General features: G+C 37.6%; 1 protein-coding gene across 2 annotated transcripts in view; it reads left to right on the plus strand.

The window, feature by feature from the left end:
- AQR (aquarius intron-binding spliceosomal factor) overlaps positions 1-21274 on the plus strand; it is a 92031-nt gene that overhangs the window by 7263 nt on the left and 63494 nt on the right. For both annotated transcript variants that reach the window (XM_037056126.1, XM_037056127.1), the window contains exons 3-9: positions 556-596; positions 7999-8034; positions 10598-10718; positions 11733-11873; positions 13812-13880; positions 15127-15227; positions 17848-17924. In XM_037056126.1, the coding sequence (XP_036912021.1) occupies positions 556-596; positions 7999-8034; positions 10598-10718; positions 11733-11873; positions 13812-13880; positions 15127-15227; positions 17848-17924 (586 nt within the window). The remainder of the gene's footprint in view (positions 1-555; positions 597-7998; positions 8035-10597; positions 10719-11732; positions 11874-13811; positions 13881-15126; positions 15228-17847; positions 17925-21274) is intronic.

The raw sequence follows: 21274 nt of genomic DNA on the forward strand, positions 1-21274 counted from the left end.
TCCTATCACTAAGTAGTTTTTCATTGTGTACCACATTTTTAAAAATTTAGTCATCCATCAAAGGACACCTAGGTTCGAACACATCCTTTTAATGATTGTTTCTAGGACTCTTGTATGTAGATATATTTTCTTATTTATGTTTTTCTGCTATTTTGTTTTCTTTTTTTTTAAGATTTTATTTATTTATCTTTAGAGGGGAAGGGAAGGAGAGAGGGAGAGAAACATCAATGTATGGTTCCCTATCGTGGGTCCCCTGCCAGGAACTGGCCTGCAACCCAGGCATGTGCCCTGACTGGGGATCGAACCGCAATTGTCTGGTTCGCAGGCCCGTGCTCAATCCACTGAGCTACACCAGCCAGGGGTTATTTTGTTTTCTTTATTTCCCATTTAGAGGAATATAATGGGATTGTAGAAAATCTCAAGTATTATTTCAGTGGTAGTAATATTTAATAGCTTTCTAAAACCAAATTATGTGTAATCTCAGTAACTGGAAACTATTTAGGGTCTGGAAAAAGTTTTTTGAGATTGTTAACATTTTTGTATTTTTAATACCAGGTCATTGAAGATATATATGAGAAAGAAATTGTCAAATCAAGGTAGGAATGACTTGAACGTTTATATATAAGGGTTAGATTGTACTAACTTGGATCTTATCACAACTTCTTGACTAAATATGATCATAACTTAGAATTTTGTTTTTTCTTTTCTGGCTTGGTCATCAGGAAAATGGTGACTAGAAAAAATTTAAGCTAGGTGCTGAAGAACCATAATGGTTTATTTTATTTTTGAAGGAATGTGACAGAGTAAATATGGACATTTTAAAATTTCATTTCAGTTAATTTTTAAACCATTTGATTAATCTTTTTTAAAAGTTTAAAAGGTAAAACTAGTACAAAATAATAAGTGCATTTATACATAATGTATAAATAAATAATGAAAAATAAAAATTACTTTGCACAATATAGAGAATGAGGAAAGTTTCAATAAAACTTCTTTCCCATTCTTAGCCTTCATTTTATTTATTCGTGTGCATGTGTGTTTATTCCAGTCCACTGCCACTCCAGATTTTTTTAAATAAGGAAGAGTTTATAGTCTATATACCATTTGGTATCATGCCAAAAACAGAGACCCCCAAAAAACCCCAGTGTATCTTGGGTATATTTCTGTGTCTGCATCTATAGACATGTATGCCCAGTAATTATTTTAGAACTATAACTGACTGAAAATGAAATAGAATGACTTATATTATGAATGTCACAAAACTTATACAATCTCAGATTTGATATTTATTATGTGTTTGAGTCTTATGAGGTAAATTTTGCTCAATATTGTAAAGGTAAAACCGTGGCAATACCGAAATAAGAGACTAGTTGTTTCATTGTAATAATTGTTTGGCAAGCCCGTAGGAGAAGAAGGCAGGCCCAAAGACCATGTTACATAATTCTTTTTTTTCCCCTGAAGAGTAAAGGGAAGCCAATGAAGGTGTAAGCACAATGGTAATATTTTTAGAAAATTTGGAGGGGGAAGAGGCAGGAAGTTATTAGGTGAATATTATAGTAGTTAGGTTTGAGATAGTGATGGCTCGGATGAGTGTGGAAAGTTGGGATGGAGAGGAGTCGCCAGTTTGAGAGAGGAGTGAAGAGATGGTTGGTGGTTGGATGTGGTGGGTGAGGAAAAGGGAGGGATCAGTGGCGACTCCAAAGTTTGGGGCTTAGGTTGCTAGGTGATTATTGGTGCCATTACCAACCTTGTTTATTGTTGTTCGGGTGGGATTGGTTGTAGATCATTAGTTCACTTTTGGAAATGTTGAATTTTTGATGCTAACAAGCCGTGCAGGTTGACATGCATAATAAGCAGCTGAGCATCCAGGCGTAGAGTGCAGGAGAGACGACTGGGTTGAGCTCTCTTTGTATCAACCTCCTTTTCTTTAACTTTTACATTAACTTTATTTTTTTTCCAGTAAAACTGAATTTTTTTATTGTTGTTCACATATAGCTGTCTCCATTTCCCCCTTCCACTCACTGGGGTACCCCCACCCCCCGGCTATTCCCGTCCCCACTTGCCACCCTTGATCCTACCCGTGCTTGGCTCTGTCCATGTGTCCTTTATACGTGTTCCTCGATGACCCCTCCTCTCTCCATCCACCCCGTTGTCCACTCCCCCCTCTCTTACTAGGTACTGTCAGTTTTTTGTTTTAGTGTCTCTAGCTGTATTTTGCTCCCTTGTTTGTCTTGTTGTTTAGGTTCCACTTACAGGTGAGATCATATGGTATTTGTCTTTTACCACCTGGTTTGTTTCACTTAGCATAATGCTTTCCAGATCCATCCACGCTGTCTCAAAGGGTAGGAGCTCCTTCCTTCTTTCTGCTGCATAGAATTCCATTGTGTAAATGTACTATAGTTTTTAATCCATTCATTTACTGATGGGCACATAGGTTGATTCCAACACTTGGCTATTGTAAATTGTGCTGCTGTGAACATTGAGTTTTGTAGGTTCTTCCGAGTTGGTGTCTCAGGATTCTTAGGGTATAATCCCAGCAGTGGAATTGCCACCTCTCCTCCCCAAGCAGATCATGTCTTACTAGTGTTACTTTCATCCGTGGCGGACGGGGGGTACTTGTTGGCAAAGTTGCCCCCACAGTAGTATGGACCTTTTGATGATGTTAAATCTTCCAATCCATGTTAAATCTTCCATGAACATGGTACATGCTTACATTTATTTGTGTCTTCTTTAATTTCTTTCTTCAGTGTTGTGTAGTTTTCTGAGTACAGGTCTTTTACCTCCTTGTTTAGGTTTATTCCTAGGTACTTTTTCTTGTTGCTATAGCAAATGGGATTTTCCCCTGACTTCTGTTTCTGATATTTCATTGTTGATATACAAAAATACCTTTGATTCCTGAATATTGACTTTGTATCCCACTATTTTGCTAAATTCACTTATAGGTTGAGTGGTTTTTTTGGTGGAGTCTGTTGGATTTTCTATTTATGCTATCATATCATCTGCAAACAGTGGCATCCGTTCTCCTTTTTAATTTGGATTCCTTTTATCTCTTTTTCCTGTCTGTTCACTTCCAATGCTTGGGTCTCCTTTTCAATGTTAAGAATACAACAATGAATACGGTAAAGTCTCAAGTTAAGGAGATTATCTTCTAATAGTTGTCTAGATACAAAAAATACATAGATATGTAATATCAACAGGTAGTCAATGCTATGAATTAAAATAAAGTGTGGTTAGAACTTAGTGATAAAGGGTGCCCTTTGGATTGAATGATCAGGCAAAAATCTTCTGAAGCTATGACATTTGAGCAGATACATGAGGTATGTCCAGGAGGTATCCAGCCATGTAATATGACAAATAGAGATATTTGTTGAAAAAGATACAAGATAGAAGAAAACTGTACATGGGACAATGCCATCTCAGTCCCCTTCAAAGTAGGCATTTTGGAAGCTCACATAGTTCTCCCAGTTGCCATTAGCTGCCCCGTTGTATTTTTCTGAATCTCATCAGTGGTCTGAAACCTCTCCCTTATCAAAGGTGATTTTGGTTTTGGGAAAAGCCAGGAATCACAGGGCATCAAATATGGGCTGTAGGGGGACTGAGTCACCTGGATGATTTGATGTTTCTCAAAAAAACTGCATGAGATGTGATGCATGAGCGGGCATGTTATGATGAAGCTGCCAGTCACTCATGGCATCATCCCCAAAAGCCTTCAAGCTTGATGCAAAATTTGATGCAGATTCATTGCTCCACTGGCCCAGTCATTTTGAGTGTAAGGGACACACAATACACATGCTCACTCATCGGTGTCTACTGCCCCCACTGACTACTACAGTGAAGTCGTCATTGTTCACACATTCCAGTCCACTCTCCTTGACTGCCAGGTTACATCGATGTCAGGCAAATCATTCTCGTTATATTAGCAATGGCTACACTTTTTCAGGACAGACCCGATATATAATATATGACTTGTTGGTCTGAGGGTGACTATGGATGAAATTGCCTGAGGAAACTTAACTAAAGATGAGCAGGGAGATAAATGCTAGGATCCTTTTTTCTTGTACATTATGGATTTACCCATCTGAAAGTCGTCTTGAACTTTCAGAACTAGTTCTCTGCCTCTTTTTAAAACAGGCTTTCAATCCAGTGGATAGTAATTGCTTGTGTTTTTTGTTTTATTTGAACTTTTGTTCCTCAAAGATAATTTTTGCATAATGAAAAGCTGCCAGCGATTTTTAAATTATGTAACCTTGGGTGCATTATTTCTAAATTGCTGAAAGTACCCATCATTAGGTGGTCTCACTTAGATTTATCAGGGCACTTTAACAGCTACATTCTCATCTTGTACCATTTTAAATATTTGAATACAAGTGAAATGATTGCATTCTACCCTCAAGTCTCAAAGTTCAAAAAGTTAAACGCACCTTTATAACACAAACCGTATAAACACAAACTGTTTATATCTACAAACTATACTGGATGTTAAAAATTTAAATAATTATTTTTAGACCAGTGCCATGTAGAAGCTCTGTGGCTATGTTGTGTGCTGATACCACCTTTAGTATTGGGGAATGGCTAGATGTTAGATTTATTCATTTGTTTCCATCAAAATAGGCAGCCTATAGCCCTAAGGCACTCTTAATATTATAAATTAGGGTTCTTGTAATACTCATTTTTGGAATATCAGCCCTATGTCCCTAAGAGGCATCTGGGAATTAAATCAGTCAGTTCTTAACATTCTTGTGGTACAAATGATCATTTTTAGGATCTCAGAATTAGATCTTAAAATACCATATTGCCTAATGACCCCTCTAACATATGATATATTATACAATTGATTCAGTTTGCCATCCTTGTCATTATCAAATTTGGCAGGCTTGTCTTAATATATTTTTTTATTTTACAGTATTAAAAATAATTGTTACTCCTTGAGTGCTTTTTATCTGCCAGATTCTGTTCTGAGCACCTTGCACATAGTAGCTTATTTATCCTTACCACAACCCTGTGGTAGTCACTGTTGCCTTCATTTTACTGATGTGAGGGAGGAAACATATAGAGGTACACAGAGGTCAAGTAACTAGCCCAGGATGCTTCCTAGTAGTAAGAGGCAGAGCCAGGTATTAAATTTTTATCCCCGACTCTTATTCGGTGCACTGTTCTTAAGTAGGACAGAGTTCTTTGCCCTTGCGGATGCTGAACCAGCACGCTTTGGCATGATTATTAATCCTGTTTCGAGTTCATCCAAGTGGTTTTTATATGAAAAAATGGGTGACGATTGTTATAGAACAGTTTACTTTTGCCAGTGTTTACATGTATTTTTATTCAAAATGTTTAAAACTTTTTACTGTGAAATGTTACAGAAAAGGGCACAAAAAGGCAGCATATAACTTTCTAAATTATTATAGTTAATAACCACCACCAAAGTTAAAAAAAATTGTCAGCATCCCAGAAACCCTTGCATGCCCCTTCTCTTTACCATTCGAATATGTAAGTGTGCAAATATGAACAGTATAATTCAGTTTTGCATGTTGTTTTTAAAGATTTTATTTATTTATCTTTAGAGGGAAAGGGAAGGAGAGGAGGAGAGAAATATCATGTATGGTTGCCTCTCGTGAGTCCCCTGCTGGGAACTGGCCTGCAACCCAGGCATGTGCCCTGACTGGGAATCGAACTGTGATTGTATGGTTCGCAGGCCCGTGCTCAATCCACTGAGCTACACCAGCCAGGGCAGTGTTGCATGTTTTTGAGCTTCAAATAAGTAGAATCACACGGTATATAATCTTTTGTGGCTGGCTTCTTTTGCTCACAATTACTCTTTTGTAATTGTCTCTTTAACAATAAATCTGGAAGTAGGTAGACCAGAAGTTTATAATGTCAGGGCCCTGCTCAGCCGTTTAGCAGGTTTTGTGGTTGTTTTGTTTGTTTGTTGTTTTGTTTTGCGTTTTTGACTTTCCCTGTGTGGTCGCAAGGGGGCTTCCACAGCTTCAGACCTCGTGTTCACACAACCATATCCCAAGGAAGGAACAGGGGAGAGTGACAGCAGCAGCAGAAGTTCCCTTTGCATGGTCCCCTCCACACCTTCCTTCAAACCTAATGAGCCAGTTAACAGTACAGTTAATGGACCTAATTCATTGTACACAAACTACCCCAATTTAGGAGGGTTTCATGAAATTCATGTTAAACCATTGACACAGAGTGAAGCATAAAGCATGCTCTCAGTAAATACTGGTGACTTAAAAAAAATCCCAAAATTCTTTAAATTACTTACATTTGTCATTGTTACTTCTGACTTTTTGTTCTTATCTTTATGTGTCTTCTGGCATGATGTCTAGTCCTAGACCCATTTTAGTATCTTATATGCTCGCCTTTCGTTAAGCTCTTACCTCCATCTCAGAAAGATTGTTGACAGAAGCGTAAAACTAAACTTAATGAAGACCACCAGATTGCTAGAAGAGAAATTGAGTCTTTTCCATTATTATTATTATTATTATTATTATTATTTGCTTTACCTTGACCTGTCAGGACCGATTTTTCATTTCCGCAGTCACCAGGCACTCTACTTCTTTTGTACTGAGGAGACTGAGTCCGTCCTTGAGTGTTTGACGGTAATGCTGAGTTATGACTAGGGTGCGGTGCGAATCTGTCCATCTCATAAGGCAAGGTTTTCTTCCTTTCATCAGTGAGGACCTATTTGTGGCTGCCCATGTGAGGCTGCAGTTATGTGCAAAGTGGGCACTGAGTGAACTCTGGTGTCCAACATGCAGTTAAAGTGAAATGCCCGCAACTGGCGATCTGGAGTGCGTCTCGGACGCGGTGCCTCCCCTCCGTGGACTGGCTGGGTGGAGGAGCCGGGACCGTGGCAGTGTTGTTATCTCTTTCTGCCTTTTTTTGTACAATAAAAACCTTCATTTCTTTCTCACCGAAATTCTGTGATGTTACTTACTTAGTGAAACTATTTAAGAGATTAGAAATCAGTGGAACAAGATTTTTACAGGATAATGGTCTCTTAGGACATTATAAATTCATAAAGCATTTAAGTTTTAGAGCTAGAGGCGATTAAACAGTGGTACTGTTCTGATCTGGCTACTCTCTTTCTAATGTACAAAACGATAAAACTAAGTAAGTAGATGTTTGGACTTGCATTTATAGATGCCCTGTAACTACAGCGTGGTTTATTAGTATGAAATGAAATGCTTCTATTTAAAAAAAGATAATAAAGAGAGATATAGGGAATTCCCTCCACAATTTTGTAATATTTCAGACTTACTGTAAGACTACACAGCATGTGAAAAGTCTGATTTCCGTGTTTGCAACATGTATACATGTGTCTCTTATGCTTATAGAAAGTCATGACTTAGGCAGAATGTGTCCACTTGAATCTTAAATTAAAATATATTGGTCACTTTTAAGAAATTAAGACAAGCTAGCATTTGGAAGTTTCAATCCAATATTATGAATATTAATGAACATTTATGTTTTTTTTATTTTTAAACATTTTTGGATTTTAGAGAAGGGTGAGACAGAGAGAAAGAGAGAGAGTTCTATTTGTTTTTCCAACAACACATGCATTCACTGATTGATTTTTGTGTGTGTCCTGACCGGGGAACAAACCAGCAGCCTTGGTGTATGAGGACAGTGCTCTGACCAGCTGAGCTACCTGGCCGTGGTGAAATGAACATTTGTGTTTTGATTAAAATCATTTGGCTGTGAATCTTTGTATTATGTCTCAGTATGTTGTGTTGCTGATTTTGTTTCTTACGTAAGTAGGTAAGATTTTGCTTGTTATTGTTCTTAGGCAATTTTTAAAAATAAACTACTCTAAAAACAAAATGCAAATTAGGAAGTATAAAAGCAAAATTACCATTCATCAGTGCACATCTAAATATGATTATTCTGATATGTGAGTCGTTAATAAAACAAGATTTGAAAATACATCTGCATTAATAACTCAAATGTTTATATTTTCTATTTAAATACTTTTGTTTATTTTTATATTTTTAGGTTTGCTATCAGAAAAATAATGCTCTTGGAGTTTAGGTGAGTTAAAGCTCTTTACTTTGATGAAGTTAAAGATGACAACATGATATAACTTTTAGCTAAGTTTTCTGTACATTTCTGTAAATGGTTTAAAAATTCTAAATTTCTTAAGATTCATATTTTTGTGATTTGCCTATTTTGGAGCATGTGTATAAAACCTTTGTTTTCGAAGATGATGCCCCCTTGTCAGTATAACTTGTATTTTGATTTGTTTCTCACTAATTAAGATAGTGTGTGCTGAGCAGTTTCTGAACTTAGTTCCCCTGTGATCAGTGTGAATAAATTGGTGTTCATTCTGTATCCCTTTTTTCCTTCCAAGCTAAGTTGTTATTACCAAGGCAGCCTTGTTCTGATCTAGCTACTTATAAATATTTCAGACTAAAGAGAATGTATAACTTTTAGATCATGAAGGTAGATTAGGTTATATTTCAACCAAGTATGGCCCATAGGCTGGCAATAAAAGCCAGGATTGTTGTTGATGATAGTAATATTACAGTTTATTGAATACTTGTCTTTACTAGGTAGGCACAGTGTTAAATATTTTACATACAGAGCTCTCATAGCAATCCTGCAAGGTCAGTATTATGCTCTCCATTTAGTAGAGAAAGAAACTGAGATCAGAGAGATTAAGTTATCTGTGGAAGATGGTGCAGTTAAGAAATTGGCAAAGCTGGGATGCCACAGTCTGACACCAAAACTTGTTGTTCTGCTTTCTGCAATACCTTGAGGTTTAGTCTGCATCAGAGGTCAGAGCCTCTGTATTAGCCTCTGTTCCTCCCTATACACACACAGTGGCATGAAGTAAGTGTTCTTATCCTTTTTACAGAGAGAAATTAAAGTTTGTAGTTGTGAGTTAACTAGTAAGCTGACTGCTGGCTGTATCCTAAGTACTGTGTTGTTATTGAATACTTGATCTCATTTCAGGTCTAAATAACCCCAGTAAGACCTTCCTTATCTTATAGTGGAGAATACCTAGGCTAGAAATCGGACCCATCTGGCTCTTAATTAATATGCCCTTTCCACCATATTATGCCATCTTTTAAGAAGACAGAAAAAATTGAGAGGATGCTGATATACAATTGGGACAAATTCTATGGTTCCGGCAAATGTCAGACACCAGGAGTGTTGCAGGGACTGAAGGAGAAAGCAACAGAACAGATTGAGGCACCAGTGACAGTGAACAGTTTTCGGTAACTGAGACACTGGGTTGTTACCTTTCAGGAACTTGTGTGTAATTTTTATGTGTGGATGCAGATTTTGAACAGAGCAACTGCAGAGCAGCAAAGAGTGAAGAGCTTGAGATTTGCGGAAGGAAAAAAATCTACTCAAAGGGGAAGAAGGCAAATAGATTGAATGTAAAATTCTCAATTGTAGTAATAGAGAAGATAGTAAGTGAGATGAATAATAAAAAACATAACTGTCAGCCTAGAAAGAATTCTGTAGCTAGCTAAACATTCACGGAGTAAAGATACTCCAGACACATTAACATTAATAGGCTGTTGCTAACAGAAGTTCTAAGGGACATAATTCAGGGGAAAAAAATGAAATGGATCTTCATGCATTTTATTTGTGGAAGAGCATGCTAGTCTGTAACTTGGAGGCTTTTGGCCATTATTTTGAGTAAAATATTACTTATCCAATTTCTTAGGTCCTCGCAAGTTAAGCAAGAGGATTGCTAGAGATAGACTCATGGAAATACCACTGTGAGCAGACCTTTGAAGCATAGAAGTAGTGGAAAAATTATAGCACATAGCAGAATCTGAAACACGCCTGTGTTATGCACTTACCACATGTATGTGCACGTGCATGTATAAGTGATTGAAACATTATGCATGTGAATAAAGCAGGAACAAAAATTCCTGCTTTTTAATTTATTAGTGCTCTATAGTGCATTTCAGTACAATAATTAATGCTTACAACTATCCTGAATAATAAGAAATGACTAAGTTATGTTTTGTAAATTAGAAATATGTGATTTGTTTAAGACATATTTTCACCAAGGTCTTAAAATAAGAATTTTGGCATCCTTAAGGGGAAAATGCCAGTTATCTTAAAAACTGACTCCTGTTGAATACCTTATAAATTAAATATTACAAAGACTCTTTGTTATCTTTATTAGTTTCTGGAAGTCACTTGGTTCTAATAGGAGTTAGTGTAACTTTTCTAGTACATTTATCTTTGAAATTGCCCATCTTACCATTTTGTTTATATTTGATATTAAGAGTTGACATTTATTAGTAGGTATTTTTACTTTTTACTCTCAGAGAGGCTTAGATAAGGGAGTATCTAGTGTTCTGATGGTGATAATCACATGTCAGAAACTTTTGATGTCTTTCTGTTTAAAATATAAGACTCTCATTGTCCAAAACTGAATTTGCTATACATAAGTTTGTAGTAGGTAGCAATGACCTAAATTACAGCTAATTTGTGAAGGATTCTCAAAGTATAATTACACGTATTCAGAATGTTTTTAGAGAGTTACAAATAGTTATGCCTTTTCAAGTGGATAGCATTACAAGTGTTACCAACTAATGAAGTATTCTGTGCCTTTCACTCTTCACAGCCAGTATCTTGAAAATTACCTCTGGATGAATTACTCTCCAGAAGTGTCCAGCAAGGCCTATTTAATGTCGATCTGCTGTATGGTGAATGAGAAGTTCAGAGAAAATGTCCCTGCGTGGGAGGTAACAGATTTAAGTGACTTTGTACTGTGCTCACTTAAGTCATTCATTACAAAATAGCAGAACTTTTTACTGGTAATAAATAATGCTTTTAGAACAGAACTTTACCCAATAACAAAGTAGATGTTGAGATAAGGAATAGATATATGAAAAATAATACTAGGTTTTACTTAGTTTCAATACTTTCTCAAAACTAATGTACTATTAATTAAAAAATTATGAATGTGGAGTTATTTTTCTGGTTTGTGCTTGAAACAAAGAATGACATCGATTACACAGACCTTCACGTCAGACGAAGGGAAGTTTATATTAATTGGTGCCAACAGGTGGTGCTCAGATGAGCTAATACTTTGCAGAGCCTTGTTTCCCACCTGGAAGTGCAGGTGCATGTTTGTAGCTCTGCGTGTGTACAATAGTGTTTCCAAAGTCAAGACACATGTTTGTATTAGGATTTCAGTTGTCTCTGCCTCTGACTTGGGATCTGTTTTCCCCTTTGGAATTTCTGACAGACTGGCATTTTCTTTGTGCGTAGTGTCATGGAGACAGGGTCGGTACGGGTTCAAATGTAGAGTTCCTTAGGCACCACAAAATGGTCAGCTCATCCAGAGTTTCTCCCCTTTCAGTCATTCTTTTTTAAATGAAGAAGAGGCAGGGGCACTTGTCATCTCTTTTGAGGGGATGGTTTCTAAGTGGAAAAGTGGTAGACTCTTTAAGATAAAACCATGGTCACTTGTGTCAAACATTCATTAAGTTACTACACTTTATGGCAGGTTAGAGCCCAGACTAATATTCGGGCCTTGTATCTCATTGAGAGATCTTAGGAATTTTTTGGAGTTGCTTCTAACTATTTTATAATGGGAAAGGAGAGGGAAAGTCTTGATTCAGAGAATGGCCTGATCAGTTTGTATATCATAAAGACCATTTTGATGATCTGAAAGTCTACCAGGGCTTGTTTAAGGGAGAAAAAGAGGTGAGCAAGCCACTTCAAAATGAATGTTTTATTTTTTTCTCTTTCAGACTTTCAAGAAGAAGCCGGACCACTTCCCGTTCTTTTTCAAGTGCATCTTGAAAGCCGCGTTGGCCGAAACTGATGGTGCATTTTCACTGCACGAGCAGACCGTCTTACTGCTTTTTCTTGATCATTGCTTCAATAGTTTGGTAATTCTACTTTATCTTTTGGGAGAACTTTCAGGTTTTCTTGTTCTTTTACGTTGAATGTAGATGAAATTACCTCTGTAGCCAACTCTTCATTTCATAGTAGTGGGGAATGAGGATAATGCAAAGAGCCTAATTTCAGCCACTTCTTAATAAACCATTTTATAAGACCTGTTTGCTTTTTAATAGATCTGGACTTGCTCTCTCCTTTTTTCTGTTAGACTCTAAGAAAAATGATAATGAGAACGGAAATTCTCCAAGGTAGAACAGCGGAGAGTCCTGTTAATAGGAACTCTGAGTAATGAGGTCCGTGCTGTGAGCTGCACACCAGAACAGTCTCGTGCCCTTCGGTCACCCGGCGCACCCGGGCTGGCAGGTCGGCGGGAGAGCCGCGTTGAGTTGACAGAACAGGGGCACCTGGGGATGATCTTTGAAAATCTCTTGGGTTGATGTGATACATCTCTAATCCTTCCTAAGATTATCTTCTAAAAAATTAAATATTCACAATAATTAATATTTTATTTGTGCTTCCCTACTGTGGTTATCTGAGTGTATGTACCTATTTATTTAAAGGAAAGTGCTTCTGAATTGGTAGTTCACTTAGGCCCTGCAGGGGCGTGCGCGAGGTGGTTTCTTACCCTGACAACTGAGTGTGTCCATAGAGGGGGTGGCTGTTCCGTGGACTGCCTCACGTGGACCTGTACACGCATAAAAATAGGGTTATGACGCCCTATCGAATGTCACTATTACACTTTAATATTGACTAAACAAAGCAAATATAAATTTAGATAGATGTGATTCCTTATCAAAAATTGAACAGAAACCAGATTTAATTAGTATTAGTTTGGTGCTAGGTTTAATGAACTTAAAAGCTAGCTTACTGAAATCCCCGCCCCCCCTTTTTTTTTTCAGTTTACTGTCAATGCTCTTTAACTGAGGTAGTTCTTTAAAGCTGTGGACACTGACTTAGCCAAAACTCAACCATCGCTCCTAAGGAATAATACAGGATTATTAGGATCAGCAGGCCTTGCTAGTTAACAACATATTCATCAACCAATCAATACATACTCTTTTTTTATATGTATTTCTGTTTAAAGACACTATGTAACATATACAGTTGATTCATTAATGTTGAACCCATGGCAAACGGTGCTACAGTTTACATCTGAACAAACCTTGGGTAATACACGTTTTCATGGTAAGGCACATCACAGCCTCCTTGAGCCTGGGCGCATTAGCCAACACTTCAGCCCTGTGGTTGCAGGACATTTTAAATAACAAAGCCACCAACAGAAAGCACAAAAATGTGAAAAAGTGGCACTAAACAGACCACAGGTGGCAAACACAAGGCCGGCAGGCCAAACCCAGCCTCTCACCTTGTTTTAACCAGCCTGGCACCTCACTTCTAGCAGGCAGCAGCGCCAAGCTCTTGCTTAACTGTTAAGGAGTTAGGACTTAACTGTTCAATGTTAGGACTGTACATTTACACAGTCCTACAATGACATTCGGCCCTTTGAAGGCAACTGCAAGGCTGATGTGGCTGCCGGTGAAAGTGAGTTTGACACCCCTGCAATGGACCATGACACTCCTTTATAGAAGAGCTGAAACAAGAAGGCGAAAATGTGCGTGTTGGGCAGTTCAGTTTTCACTGCTATGAGTTGTGAATGGCTGTGAAAGTGTGAGGAGTATTGAATTTGGGGTTACAAATACGTTTCTGCAAGGAGATGAATTCCTGAATGCAGAATTTGCAAATAATGAGGATTGATTATATCTTTTAAAATATTGAACTTCTTAATATTATAGTATCATTAATTCGGAAGTATTGGTGGCATATTCCACCCCCACACCCCCGTTCCTCCAGAACTTTAAAAGGCATATGTAAAGACTTAGGTTAAAATGCTGGTGCTATTTATAAACTTGTTTTCTTCGTGTTTTAAACAGGAAGTAGATTTGATACGAAGTCAAGTACAGCAGCTTATCTCCCTCCCAATGTGGATGGGCTTACAGCCTGTAAGTACCTAATTTCAGAAACTTGTATTATAAGTGTAATGTGTGGTGTTAGACTATGTAGCTTTAATATAAAATAGTAGCTAAAAATCCTCTATCCTACTTAAAAGAAATTATCTATTTGCTGTGCATTAATTCAATCATAAATGTAGTTTTTTAGGGTTTCTTTTTTTAAGATTTTATTTATTTATTCTTAGAGAGGGGAAAGGAGGGAGAAAGAGAGGAAGAGAAATGTCAATGTGTGGTTGCCTCTCGCATGCCCCCTAGTGGGGACCTGGCCCACAACCCAGGCATGTGCCCTGGACTGCGAGTCAAACTAGTGAACCTTTGGTTTGCAGGCCGGCACTCAATCCACTGAGTCACATCAGCCAGAGCTAGTTTTTTAGTTTTAAATTTTTTATTTGCAAGTTAATATATATATTTTACCTAATTTTAGTATTGTAAGGTGAAATAAGGTAATATCTATTGAGCTTGTATAGGAGGGCCTTAATTTAGCAAAATATGGTTTATTCTTATGTCTTTGGATGAAACTCAGTGCAGAATTGAATTTTTATTTTCCTGAATTGGAATATACAAAAAGCTATAGGAGAAGGTATGGATCTTATTTAACATTGATGACTTCATTTTTTATCAGGTCCTTATTAGAAATACTTACTGGTATCAAAGTCAGATTAACAGATCTTAGTGAGTACAGTTAAAACTATAATATGTTATTCAGTACTCCATTTCCTGCGTGCAAGTGATTTTGCAGACACTTAGATATGCAAGCTCATTCACAGGTACCAGTTGATGGGAGTGAAAGCAGACATATAATAATTAATAGTAAGTTAAAAACTGTAGGTGCCATAAGAAAGAATATGGGGATGTGGACATTATCTTGTTTACTTGTAATATCTGTTTTATGTTCATTGTTTCAGACTCATTTTTCAAACTTCAGTTATTTTTGCTCATAAGTGTTAATGTTCATATTTTTCACAATGAAATTAATTTTAGAAATAAGAAAGGAATTTAAATGGCTATTGAGCTTAAAATCTTGACTAGAAAGGCAGTTTCTTTTGTCTTAGTGTTCCTGTTACCTAGTTTTAGAATTGAACAGTTTTTAAAAATATAGTTGTTAGTTTCTTAGTTTTCAGGTTTTATCCCATTGCTCTGTATGGCCTTCATAGATTAGGAAACCAATTGTTGATCTCATCTTCATGCTTGTCAGCTGTGAGGTCACTGGTGATTTAATATCTTACTGTTCTTTCAGGCACGATTGGAATTAGAATTAAAAAAGACACCTAAGCTAAGAAAATTCTGGAACTTGATTAAAAAGAATGATGAAAAAATGGATCCAGAAGCAAGAGAACAGTATGTTGCCCAAGCTTTGTTCCCTGTTAGTTTATTATGCTGGGTCTTAGGTGACGCCGACTGGTTTGTTACTGCCTTTACAGAGTGCTGAACCAAGTGCATGGTTCGGAAGTGTGTTTACCGCTTTTTTCTTCTTTCTTTTCTCTCTGGTCCAGAGATAAATATATCAGTGATCTTCTCCCTGCCTGTCATTTATAGTCTGTCTGTCCTGGGTGGTTCACAGTTTTCTCTGCAATCTTCAGGCTATTGTCACTCTAACTTTTCTTTGTTTTTCTTACTCCCTCATTCTTCACAATGACTTGTATACATTTCAACCATAATTCATGCATTCCACAAATATTGAGTGTTTATTATTGTGCCCTATGCTATTGCGGGTATAGGAAGCATAGCAAAGCACATAATGGAAAGAAATTCCTGCTCTTGTGGAACTTACATTTTAGTCGGGAAGGATAACAATACACAGATGGATTATGTAGCGTATTAGATGGTGATACATGCAAAGGAGAAAAACAAATAAAGTGTAAAGATTAAAGAAACAGGTCAGGGTTAGGGGTTATTTTAATAGTGATTATTAGCGATTGGATAAAAGTCTGGTAGCAGGTGTTCATCGAGGGGAGTTCTGTTAGTAGGACCCAGGGGAAGGATCTGCATCCCCGGAGAGGTTTCTTTCTGTCTGTCCAAGGCTCAGTGGTCTGATTGTGCTTTTGCCTCATTTATGTTGCATTCACCAACCGCGAGAACAAATGTTGGAGACTTTCGGGGTTCCAAAGATGTTACTTTATTGGCCAAGTTTAACCTGCGCAGGGGCGAACTCTCCAAAGTGTCCGGAGACACGGTGCCCGCAAGGGCTGCAAATGAGAGTCTCGCCAAACGCTTACAGGCTTAGGGTTTTATCGAGACGCGCAAGCAAGCTGGATACAGAAGCAGATGTGGCGGTTAGCGGTTGGCTCAGGGGCACAATAGGGTTACTGATGATTGGTGAGTTAACTCGTGCACTGGCTCGTGCTCCTTTACCTAATTGGTCAGTTGAGCTCGTGCACAGGGGCAAAATCTCCCTCCCTAGTGACTGTCCAGATGGCTGTCTGCCTGACTAACCTTTGCTCTTAAACCACATCCTGGAACACACCCTGCTCTTCCGGCGTGTCCCGGAGCCTCTTTGCCTTAGTTAGTAAAACACCTTTTGCTTCCTTGCAGCTATGTTCTGGCTAGTTCCCCTTGCCCTCAACAATTTACACCATGACTATTTCAGCAATAATCCTTTTTCTTTCTCCACCTTTAACTGCTTTTCTCCATTCCTTTTGGACCAATTACATGATATCTTTGCATCACCTGAGTAATTTTTTTAAAAACACTTTTTCTATTACCTCAATATGATTTACCCTTAAATCTCTATGTCCCTGACGTTTATGCTTTCCTGTCTTTGTGTAACTCTTCGCTCTGTACTTCTGTTTGGATGCATTGCCATGAATTCAGTTTGGCTTAACCAAATACTGCTCCTTGTTTTTTCCTCACAAACTCACCTTTCTGCCCAGTTCCTTTGAATTCTTCCAGCCACTTGGGCTTGGAACACTGATCTCACTGGCTTTTTGTATCCAGTCAGCCAGTCCTATTGAATTCATCCCTTGTCCCTCATCTTTGTTGTCTATTCACACTGCTGTTGTCTCATTGAAGCTTTTACCAGGGGAGGGACCCCAAAAAACCAGGATTATCTTCTGGAGGGTGGGCCCCTTGTAGTACAGGCTTCCCCTACCAGGTGAGTGTTCTAGGAACCCATCTGTATCAATGCACCAGCTGGTGGTGGTGTGAGAGACTCTGTTTGGCTTCAGTGAAAATTTTTTAAAGACTCTTTCAAACATTTGCAATTTCACGATGGGGGATTTACTAGTGCACCTGTCCTCACCACGCTGAGAGGTTCAGCAGTTTTTGAACAAAAATGGCATGACCTCTTTGCCCCACCCTCTCTATTCACCCAATCTAGCCCTGAGCAACTGGTTTTTTGTTTCCCTGGATGAAAAGTGTCCTTGTAGAGAAAAGGTTTGCAGTTGTGGAAGAAGTGAATCAAAAAACAGCAGAAGCACTAAGAGGCATTGAAATCAATGAGTTCAAAACTGTTTTGAGCAGTGGAAAAAGTCTCCATAGGTGCAGCACATCAGATAGAGAGCACTTCGAAGGTGACTGAAGTTTAAACGTGCAAGAATAAATAACCAGTATTTGATAAGTAAATTCCAGGGTTTTGGGGCCCCCCTTTGTATAGCCAGCCTCATGACTAAACCAGTACAATAAATTCCTATTCAGTGTTTCTTCTTGATTTCCTACAATAATGAGCTTGACTGGCCATCCTCATGGAAAACTCTGTGTGTTTTGTCATATTCTTATTCACAAGTGCTTTCTTGTGAATTCAAAACCCACCAATGGTTAGATTAAATGTTACAGTAGTTTAGTGCAATAATTTACAATGGGTTGTGCCACAAGAATTCTTGAAACATGCAGTAACTGCCTATTTATTTTACATAAGAAGGAGAAATGGAATATTTCAACATTGTAAGAAAGGCTTCTTCAGCCTTTTTTTACTTTATTTATTTTTCAAAATAATTGACCGATGCTATATCTTTGATTTTAGAGCCTATCAAGAAAGAAGATTCCTTTCGCAACTCATCCAGAAGTTTATCTCTGTGCTAAAGTCAGTCCCCCTTTCTGGTAACTATCTTTTACCTGGCTTATTTGTGGAGTTATTTAGATGCACCTATAGGGCTTACTAAGTTTTACTCCAAAAACTGCTCTTAGAATAATTTTAAATTGTAATGACAAAGTGTATGTCCTCCCCTTTTCAAATGTATCACCAGTCTGAATGTTAAATTCACATATATTGAAGACATTGGCAGGGTTATTGAAATATTCATTTATTTAGTAAATGTTTTTTCAGTTTCCTGTAAGACCCAGGTCCTGAACAAAGGAGCTAGGACAGAGTAGTAAACGAGATAGTGAGAAACCCTGTCCACATGGCATTTGCAGTGTGGGGCTGACCAGGGTCACCATCACATGCCGTCTGCAGAGGAAGAGAGTTTTTTTCGGGTATAAGGTACAAGACAAAATGGAAAGGATTTCCCTCCTTTGTGGCCCCCATTCATTGATGAAACTGATACAAGTTTATACTATGTAGAATATACACTTTTTTTATGCTCCATCTTTTTTTTTTAAAGTTTTTATTTATTTATCTTTAGAGGGGAAGGGAAGGAGAGAAATATCAATGTATGGTTGCCTCTCCTGAGTCCCCTGTTGGGAACCAGCCTGCAACCCAGGCATGTGCCCTGACTGGGAATCGAACTGCGATCGTGTGGTTTGCAGGCCCACGCTCAATCCACTGAGCTACACCAGCCAGGGCCTATACGCTTTAAAATATATCATGATCATACTCTATAGAGATATATATGTGTGTCTATACTATAGATTGGGGTGCATGTGTGTGTGTTACATGCTTACATGTCAAGCAGGGCCAGTTACTTTATGCTGCTTTTACAAGATCTTTATATATAAACATCTGTGAATGCAAATAAAATATTGTTTACTTTACTTAAAGGTCTACATGTGCTATGTAAGAGATGTCATTGGTTAATAGTGTTTTATTCCTAACTGAAATATAATCTAAGAACAGCTCTATAGATGTAACATAATTCTATTTTTGCATCAAAGATTGTAGCTTTGTTTAAACTAAAAGTACAATAGAATTACTTATAAATGCTGACCTTCCGAATAATATTTTACAACTGAAAATCATGCCTATAATTCAGTGAGGAAGAGTACTAATGTTATAAATAGAGGCATAATATTACTATCAGCATCAGTATAAAGAAAAAATATAATTTGCTTACAATCAAAGTCCCTTAATTACTAGTTTATTTAAATCTTTCAGTTAAGAGGACTCAGATGTGGTTTTCTTGCAGCAATCAGTAATAGTGAGTGCTTAGAACTACAAATACATGCAATAGTTAGGTCATAAAAATTGATGCTTCTAGCTAGAGAATGTTTACCTGTGATCATTTAGAAAGGTTTGATGGTCAAGTAATGACAACATAGGGCCTGCAGTAATTTTATTTACTAATTGTTGCCGTTGTTATTTCTGTATTGTCAGAAAACAAAAAGTATTTTTTATTGATCTTAAGTTTCTATCAAAATTTATTAACTTGCTGCAGAGGAAGAAACAAGATGTTGAAAACTGTGAGTTCAAGAGGGTATAAAGATGGATGGATTATATAGTTGGGAAACAGAAAACTGATTTTTAAAAGAATAAGAAGTGCAGTTCCATTGTGCAGGGTCATTAAAACGACATGTCCCTACCAGTTGTTATAAAGGAAATCCGTGTAGATGATCTGAGATGCCAGGGTTGCTGTCAGAAGGAAGGAAAACAACACAGTACCTGTTAAGCTGATGATAGGATGTACTGACGTCTGAAATTGGAATAACAAGCTTTCAGCTCTAGACAATACGCCCAGTGGGGCCACCTAATTTAAAAACACGCAGCTTTATGTACCAGAGCACAGAAGTTGAGTGCCAAGCATCATATTCAAACTTTAAATAAGCCATTGCCAATAACTTTCTCAACCTATAAATAAAAATACTGAATTGGTTTGCTCACATTTTAAGTATTAGGCAAAAATATTTTCCTTTGTCAGTAGTAAGAACAAAAGATACAACAGAGGACTGGTTTGAACAGATTTAATTTAAAAGTTGCTCCTTTAAATTCTTAAGTTTCAACAGCTGTATGTCTGGTGTCTGGACTGTATCACAGAAAACCTACATTCCAGCTCTGTCCAGCCATGACTTTGTTCCACATTTTTATCGAGTCATTCCCTCTGGCCCTCGGGTCGTTTCTCGCCTAGGAAATGGAGAGCTGAAAAAGATGTTCTGTCAGGTTTCTTCCAGCTGCGAAGTTCTGTGGTTATGTGATTTTAGGGTCTGGATTATGGACATGGAGAAGTTCCAGTTAACATTTCCATATACTAGTCACAAAAGTATCCACCTTTTTTTCATCATATAAAGCCTTCCCTTTTTTTGTAAGCCAGAAATAAATTCAATGAATGGGTTTATTTAAGTATTTGTAGTGTGCCTTCTACTGGTCTGTCAAATGCTGTGTTAGTTGTAGCTGGGAGTCCTTAGACTAAGGAGCAGTAGGGACCCTGAAATTATCTCCCTTTTGGTCGAAACAGTCTTGGCTAGACGGTTTTAGGTGGTAAAATGGTAGACCATTTCCTGGCATGGGGGGTGGAAGATGAGGGACTTGTACTCTGAAAGGATATCATGTTACTACACTGTGATTATTTAAAAATGAAAATGTAAATTTTTAAAACAGTACATTAATGCTCATGAATAATATAGTGATTTGAAAAATATTTGTTGCTCTGTGTCATTGACATTTTAATGTCAAAAGGAATACATGCACAGTGGGGGAAAAAGTCATAAGAAGTATTCCTTTAGTTAGTTTGGTGTATATCTTTCCCACCCATTTTTTAATGCATTCTAAGGTATCTTTGTATGTACTCGTGTACACACATATGTATGTATTTATGCATATAAAGAAGTTTTAGCTCTGACTGGTGTGGCTCAGGGGATTGAGTGCCACCTTGCAAACCAAAGGGTCACTGGATCAATTCCAAGTCATGGCATATGCCCGGGTTGCAGACCAGGTCCCCAGTTGGGGATGCACGAGAGGCAACCACACATTGATGTTTCTTTCCCTCTCTTTCTCTCTCCCTTCAACTCTCTCTTAAAAGCAAATAAATACAGTATTTTTTAAAAGTTCTAGAAGCTTAGTATGTGAAGACAATATGAAAAGTAGGACAAGAATTAATAAAGAACTGCCTTTCTAGCTTTTATATCTCAAGTTTTTAAAAAATCTAATTATTATAGATTTTTAAAAGTTAACACTAAAATGTTTTCGCAAATCTTTTTATAATATTTCTGATCCAAGCTTTCATTTTCTCACATTTGTAGAGCCAGGTATAAGGCCTGCCTTTCTGTGAAATCTGTGGGAGGTCCTTATTCTGATCATA

The sequence above is a fragment of the Sturnira hondurensis genome, unplaced genomic scaffold (genome assembly GCF_014824575.4).
Source record: "Sturnira hondurensis isolate 20B ecotype Veracruz unplaced genomic scaffold, ASM1482457v3 Scaffold0008782, whole genome shotgun sequence".
Taxonomy (NCBI): domain Eukaryota; kingdom Metazoa; phylum Chordata; class Mammalia; order Chiroptera; family Phyllostomidae; genus Sturnira; species Sturnira hondurensis.